Source organism: Phalaenopsis equestris, unplaced genomic scaffold, assembly GCF_001263595.1.
Source record: "Phalaenopsis equestris unplaced genomic scaffold, ASM126359v1 Scaffold000084, whole genome shotgun sequence".
NCBI lineage: Eukaryota > Viridiplantae > Streptophyta > Magnoliopsida > Asparagales > Orchidaceae > Phalaenopsis > Phalaenopsis equestris.
In genome coordinates this window covers 619,810-628,124 of record NW_018164526.1, presented here as the reverse complement: position 1 = coordinate 628,124, position 8,315 = coordinate 619,810, and the positions used below count along the sequence as shown (strand labels likewise).

Genomic DNA, 8,315 nt, shown 5'->3' with positions numbered 1-8,315 from the left:
GAGGTCTACACTTATCTCTCGGGAGGGTGTAGTATTCGCGGTATCAGACACGATTATGCAAACTATCAGACTAATGAGATCCATTTGGTCTCATTTTTTCAAAAATTAAAACATACTACTTTTAAAACTCAAACTATATATCTTTTATACTTAAATTAAATCTCAAAAATTATTTTCATATACCATATTTTCATAATTAATCAATCGAAAAAGTTGACCGACAGTTGAGACATTTTATAATTTCATATTATAAAATATAAGTGCATACTAGCTCGCTTACATCCTTTGCTTGTTATCCCATTTGATGGCCATAAGCTTAATTCCTTACTGTTGTACCCTATCAAAACGTCACACTTGGCCTTAAGAACCTTTTTTGCTAGCACAAAATCTACTCCCCATCCAGGTTCGCATGCAACTTGCTTTTAGTACTTCCTTACACATGACCTACTCACACTCATCCTTGCTCCTGCTTCTGACTTTCGCAGCCTGCGCTTGAACCCAATATTTGCTTGCTTGAGTCGCAAACTTTAATCCCGGCCCACTGCCTCATGTGCTTATTGCATTTGCTTGCCCACTACTAAGAGCTTGATCTTTCTTGCCTCTCCCACTCTCAATATTCTAGGTAACATTTTTGATTCTCAAATTCTTCCTCATCAGACCTCATGACTTCACTGTCTTCTCAATGATTCGAACTCCTCCACCATAGGCACCATCATTATATGTAATGGTACCTACCATCCCTTTTATGTGGCTGAAGGCATTTCTCTTTCCTTTTTTTTTTTGGTTTTCTCTAGTTACTAATTATAGCATTTTAATGCTTTTCCATTGGCTCGAGTTGTTGTCAAGCTCTTAAGCTGTCAAGTATTCGATCTTGTTTTCCACATGGGATTGTTAAATAGTTTTGACCCTTTAATGATCATGATTATCATGTTTTAAAACACTGGCAAGGAGATACTCCATCTTGACTTTATTCTAAAGTTTTTTAAGAAAATATTTTCTCTTGTTTGGATTCTTTATTTTGAAAACCTTTTTTCTCTTTAATTATATGATATCTCCATTTAAGAATATTATTTTATCTTATGGGAGAGGTGTGGTGAACTTTTACAATATTGATCTTTAACTATTGATTTGATTGTCTCGAAAAGGGTTTTTTTTTATTGCCCAATTTTACAATTTCTAATATTATAAATGTTCTATTTTGAGTTTGAGCCTCTAAGGTTCCTAATCCATCTTCGCCAATTTTTTACCAGTTTAATTTTACCATGTGCCATTGTGGTGGCATGCCTTTAGCGGTTAGACTTATAGTGTTCATAGCCGTGGGGGGATTCTTTTTCCCTTTGCTTTCATTGTGGCTATACTAATCATCTCCTTGTAACATGAGCCAAATTTGAATATCCCTCGTTTGCGTAGCATACCCTTGACCTTTGTATGACAATTGTTTGAAGTTTTCACTTCCATCAATTCTTCAGTCTAACAGGATTATGATTATCTAGTTCAACACTCTCATACCATAGTCTTTGTCTCTCATGCTATTTCCTCTTTTGATTGTATTATTGTTGCTTATGTTTTGCAAGAAATTTTTAATTTTGTTCACATATGACATGTAATTGCCGTCTATTTCTTCCCTTCATATGCCTTTTCTTCTGTTTATCAGTGTTGTTAATGGTTCCGTCACAGTCGTGTATGAAAATAATATGCATATCTCCATTAGGGCTTATCTCTCCCTTATGATTTATTTATTCCTGAATGTTATGTTATCATCCATTTCTTTTCTTGTTAATACTCATAATTATTTAGTGACATTTTATCTATCTAATTGTGTTTTTTAGGATCTTAGCAAAATGATGATAATTGGTGGACCTGGAGGTATTGAATCTAGTGGAATCTATCACTTTTTATTTGACTAAATCTTTCTTTTTCACATCCTCTTCTAGTTATTGATTTTCAGTGTCTATTCCTCTTCTTTTTGAAACTCTTATGTTTATTGCTACTCTGTTTAAGCTTTACTTTTAACTATGCCACCTACCCCCAGAATAACACCTATCCACATTTTCAGATTTAACCAAGCATTCACCTACTATTGAGTTCTTTGATCTAAATTTATAAATTGCTTACAAAAAGATGACAATTTACGGATGGTTCTATTCACTCTCATATCATCATATTATTTAATCTCTCCCTTTTTATATATTCCTTGCTCTTGTTATTATATCTATTCCGAAGGTAAATTAGTAAAGCATTATAAAATCCTTGATGGAAATTTGTTATGGATGCTAAGATCTGTTCTCTACTGAGTCATCATACATAAGTATGGTTATGGTTATGGTTAAACAATTTGCTTGTTAGCTGGTACCTATTATCTTATGAAGTTCTGTAAAGCGTAATAACACTTTTGCTCTCCGGTTTAGTTGTTCTTATTTTTTCAACACTTGTTAGCATTCGGACCCACCGTTCATGAAATTTAGTCGCGTATAGCTTCTCAAAAGTATGCTAAGCAGCATAGTTGCTTGAAGAAAGCTACTCCGTGAGAGAGTATTTACTATTAAGTTTCATTTTGATCATTCACTCGATTGATATAAAGCTCAAGTGTTTGTAGAAGGGTTCATATAGAACTATTTAATATACTATTTTGATGTGTCTCTTATGTCGATAGGCCATCAATTAAGGATGGACTCTGCTACAAATGAATATAAGATTTGTCTTCTTCGACAATGGAGGCCTTAATATGGCGGTTTATATGGTGCAATCACTTTGATTATGTTGCTCAGGAGGAGAATCACATGTATTTGCTCAAGACGGTTGTTTCATTATTTGAAATAGATTCCTCGCATTTGATTTGAAAAATTATGCAAAGTTCTTTTTTGAGTTTGACTTTCCTCATAAGGACCACTCTATTTTCACTGGCCACATATGATCAAGCTCTATCATGATGGCTATTTATCTGGATAAATCTTACTCAATATTAGTGATTAAATGAGTATCTCTAAGGTTAAAAGTTATGTGCAAATGTATTTCATCTCTAACGATCTAGGACTATCAAGATATTTTTTTAGAGCAAAATTTGTTTAGAAGAAAAAGGTGATTCTCTTTCTTAGTGGAAATATGCAATTGATCTCTTAAAAAAATTAATATAAGTTAAATAGTTGCTAATTCCCTATAAATACTCTGAGCACTCTGTTCACTTTTGATAATGGGAAATTTTTAATCTATCATGATATTAAATGTTAAAAATTGATTTATTTAAATTTCAATAAGCTTGACATTTCATTTATTGTTAGTGTTGAGTGCCAACACATGCTAATTATAAAACAAAAACATTGGTAGGTTCTCTTTTCATATTCATATTATTTTATATAAAGTGAGCATTTCAATCTAATAACATTTTTTTATTTTAATTATGTTGTTTTCATTGACAATAACAAGTCAAAACCTCTGTTTTATATTTTTATCGGAGGTGATCTGATCACCTGAAAATGTATGAAAAAAATTTATAGCTGTCATATAAGTGCTAACTTTGAAGATGGGGTTGTGGCATACAAGAATTTGATTTTTTTTTTGCACACCCAATAATTTTGTATTATGATAATTCAGCTACCATCTACATTGCCAGAAACTGTGTTCCATGAAGTCAACCTCTGTATGTTGATTATGTCGTTTTGATTAATGATAGAAAGTCAACCTATATATATTGGGAAACCAATCCTTATTTACAAACTTTCCAAGTATGTCTAATCATATTTAGAGAATTTGGTATAAAGTATATTTTCCTTCAAACCCTGTAGCATAGCATTCAAGTGGTCTGTATTACTGACTTCAGCCCTTGAATACACCAGAATATCATCTATAAAGACAATCACGAAGTTATATAAAAATTGTCTGATCATCAGATCCATAAAAATTGTTGGAGCATTTGTTAGTCCAAATAGTGTCACTATTAGTTAATAGTGCTCATATCCGGTCCTGAAAGCTATCTTCGTTATGTGTTATTCTTTAATCCTTAACTGGTGATAGCCTGAGCTCATATCAATCTTTAAAAATACAGAGACCCCTTCCAACTGCTCAAATAAGTTGTCAATCCTGGGCAGTTGATACTTATTTTTAACTGTGAGCTTATTCAACTCTTTGTAGTCAATGCACATCCCGAAGCTCCCATCATTCTTCTTCAAAAATAATACTGGACTTCCCCAAGATGAGGTGATGAGCACCTTATCTAGTAATTCTTGCAGTTGGCTCTTTAACTTCTGCAACTCCTTAACTGCCATTCTGTATGGTGCCTTGGATACTGGCTCAGAATCTGGCAAGCGCTCGATAGTGAAATCATTATTCTTATTCTTTTATTCTTTTGTTCATTTTTTATGTTTCATAGGAATATATTGTTTCTGTTTTTGAAGATGTACATACATACCACTAAATTCGTATGTATTTACACGTGTAACACCTTAACTTCAACTTTTACAGACATAACACCTTACCTATGTTTGAAAGGGTCTATTTCACTTTTTGAAAGTTAAAAAGGTGATAGTTTGGACTTGAGATGAAAGATTTGGGTGATATAAATGTAGAAAGTAAAGTTTAGGTTTTAGATATGTAAATATATAGGAAAATTGCTCGAACTGTTTGAAAATAATGTTTTCCTATAATATTTTAAATTTTACCAATCTGGCAATGAGAGTACAAGATATGTTATCATTCTATGTATAACTCTTTCTCCTATAGTTCTTCATTGTGTATAACTTTCAAATTATGAGCACAATAGTCCACGAATTAGTTTAGGAAGACATTTAATCTTTCCATGCATTTATTTTACAAAATACAACATTTAGAAATCTCAAATTGCCTTCATTAAATAATAGCTAATTAAATTGGATTCCTTGCACTTCTTAAAATAAAAGTGTGAAGTTACAAAATTATCCCTTGATTATTTACATGGGATTATTTTAGTCCCAAAGTCTATAAAAATGCTAAATTAGTCCCTAGACTCCTTAAATTGAAACTGAATTGACATTTTTATATACCCTGGGGCTAATTTTGACACTTTTCTCAAAAGTAAAATTAACTCTAATTTTTATTTTTTTTTTAACCTGCAGTACCATACAATGCGCAATGCCTTATTCATGGCAAAGTTTGAGTTTGAGAAGGTACCAAATCCCTATGCCAAATCACTGAGTTATTATAAAAGATTATTTACATTGTTCACTTGTTTTTTTTTCCCGTCATATTGAGTAACAGAATATTTTTTGTGTATATTAATCTTGATATTGTAATGATAATTATTCGAGTTTATATAGATTTAAACTATTTTATTTGTCAAATGGGTACTGTGGTATCGGTTTTGTCTCAACATAGCTTTGCCAAAACCATATTGGAGTATAAAATTAACTGATTATATAACAAATAAATGAACAAGAAAGCAATAGCAAATAAAGCTTCATCTATGGTTCTCTTTGCCACTTTTGAAGTAAAAAATCCATGCAATGAAAATCTTGCTTTAACAAAATTAAAAAGCAATCATATGAATAAAATACCATAGATAAAAGATTTAAGGATGTATTATCAAATATTAAGTTTGAAGTAAATTGTAACAGTAAAGCTAAACAATGGTTGAGGAGTTGATCATTTAATATTAGATGCAAATAAATGGTTTTCCTCTAGGATTGAAAGTGATGCAAAATGTTATTTGCAAAATTGCATTTTTTTTTTCTTGATGGCATAAAGCATAATTGTTCTATTTTGACTTGCCATCTCAAATTATTTCCTTGAAAAATCCTTGAGAAAGGGTGTAATGATACTCTTCAGAATTTGTATACTGTATGAACATTTTTACTTTTTATTGTGACAATTTGTATTTATCACTTTAACCAAACACTACTTTATATACTATATTGATTATATGTGCTGTCTTTATTTTTATTGTTGTACGAGTCTAGCTTTCAGAGGAGCCAGATTGGAGATTACTGAAAGAAAACAATGAACAAATTGCATTTCTGTTCGGCAGCCATCTCAAATTATTTCCTTGAAAAATCCTTGAGATAAGGTGTAATGATAGTCTCTTAAGAATTAGTATACTGTATGAGCATGTTTACTTTTTTTTGTGACAATTTATATTTATCACTTTAACCAAACACTACTTTATATACTATATTGATTCTGTGCTGTCTTGATTTTTGTTGTTGTACGAGCTAGCTTTCAGAGGAGCCAGATTGGAGATTCCTGAAAGAAAACAATGAACAAATCGCATTTCTGTTCGGCAATGATGATCACTGGGGTCCGTTGTCATTATTTGAAGAGGTGAGTGAAGCCTTTTTTTTTCCTTAATAGAATTGTCCAATTAATTGTAAAACTATTACGGTTTTAAAGTACCTTATAAACTTCAAACTACTTTGCTGGTGAGATCAATCTGTACGTTACAAAATTCAATATGGATTTACCTTTTTACTGACCAAGAAAGACCATAGAAATTAGCTTGTTGCATGAATTTGACAAATAATTGTAGAACAGTACTTGCTAGTAGAGACAATCAAGCTATATATGGATCATTTCATATATACATTATGATGAAAGCTTGAACAATTGAATTTTACAACTAAATTTGTGTAGAGGAACATACAATGTTAAGTGTGGGGTCAAATTTGTAATTATTCAAGATTGTAGCTCTCTTCACAATTTCATAAATGGCGGCCATCAAATGTAGGCAGTTCTGGAGTCACAAACAGAGGCTTAGATCCAAAATTACCTTAGAAGTAGGTCATTAAGATTGCTCCTTTTTCGAGTCAAAATCTTGTGGCAAAAACTCTCAATCAATCACCTTAGAAGTAACTCTCAAGATTGCTCAAGTACATGCTAGCGTTGGGATAAGTCTGACCATATAATGAAATGATCCAGACAAGCCTAGAAACAAGTGATGAATATCTGCATGGATGATATTCAGAATTGAATGATAATTAGTGTGGCAGCTCAATGGAGATATGGACATTAGATTCAAGTGTATCCTGTTATTCTTCCTTTTAACAATTTTATGAAAACTATTACATAGACATTATAATAAAGTGTTCCTTGTTGATGACTAGCTCCTAAATATTGTGGGCATTTGAGATGTGTGATAATCAAGGCAATAAGTGACAACACTTTGAAGCAAATAAAATTAGGCATATCTCTGAATTAAGAAGAAACCTGATCCTCATAAAACATCTAAGTGCAAAAAATTTCCATGCTTTTAGTGATAATACTGGAAAAGTGACAAAAAGTGCCTTGGTGATTGTTCAGGGTTATTAGAAAGTTTACCCCACCAGCAGCATTAGAACAATTGAATCAACTACTAATACAGAGGCAGATTGAAATCTATGACATCAATTTTGAAAATAGAATGTTGGCACCGGCGGTTCAAATGCGTGACAGTTAGCGGAGCCATCAAACCTGTGCCGCCGTCTTTTTCTTCATCTTTCTTTCTAGGTGTGTGAAGTGAATTAACACACAATAGCGCGACGAGCATTTAACACAAAATCAAGCAAAAGTATTTCCAAATAGATTTTAAGCAGCATACTTATTTAAAGGAATCAGTTAAGCCCTAATTCTAATTAGACTGATATTAAAATAATCTTAAGCATCTCACGTGGCTAAAACAGCCCAAGGGCGAGAAAATCCCACCCAAGCCTGTAACTGGATTGGATCCGATTTTGTTCTGTTTCGATTCAGCAATTGCGGGATGCGGGAGCTCCCGCGTCAGTTAAAATTGCTATTCACTTATCAAAAAATGATGTTTTTCTTTCTCAAGCAAAGCATACACAACTGAGGCATCACTACTGCATACACAGTTTACTTGAAGCTGATATGTTACAAACTCATCGACATCGAAGGAATAGAAACTCTACTGATGTGCTCACGAAAATGATACATGTTGGAAAAATTAAGATTTTGTGAGGTTTAAGCTAATCTTTGTAAATTATAATATATGGAGGTTCCACACCGGGTTAAAACTCAAACTTCAAGCGAGACGCTTTTAAGTATGGTGTTAAGATTTCAATTATTCAAAATAGGCCTCTTTATAAAGCATTAAATTGTAATTATCACAGAGTCCTAAATAGAGATTATCATAAAGTCCTGAGTAGAAGTTTCAAAAGTCTTCATTAGTGATTGATCATTAATGTTGGAAGATAAATTCATTACTATTTAAAGTCCCATAATCTTCATTTGTAAATCATCCCATGACATATAAGCAAATAGAAAAGGAGAAATGAAGAGAAAGTTCGAAGAGAATGGAGGAAGAAGCTCTTGCAATCTGGGTGATTAATTTATAAATATCAATGTTTCCGGTGATT

The 8,315-nt window shown here is 32.3% G+C and overlaps 1 protein-coding gene across 1 annotated transcript in view; it reads left to right on the top strand.

Moving 5' to 3' along the window:
- LOC110019839 (lipid droplet-associated hydrolase) overlaps positions 1–8,315 on the top strand; it is a 63,590-nt gene that overhangs the window by 54,232 nt on the left and 1,043 nt on the right. The window contains exons 11-12 of the mRNA XM_020717690.1: positions 5,088–5,138; positions 6,184–6,288. Of these exons, the coding sequence (XP_020573349.1) occupies positions 5,088–5,138; positions 6,184–6,288 (156 nt within the window). The remainder of the gene's footprint in view (positions 1–5,087; positions 5,139–6,183; positions 6,289–8,315) is intronic.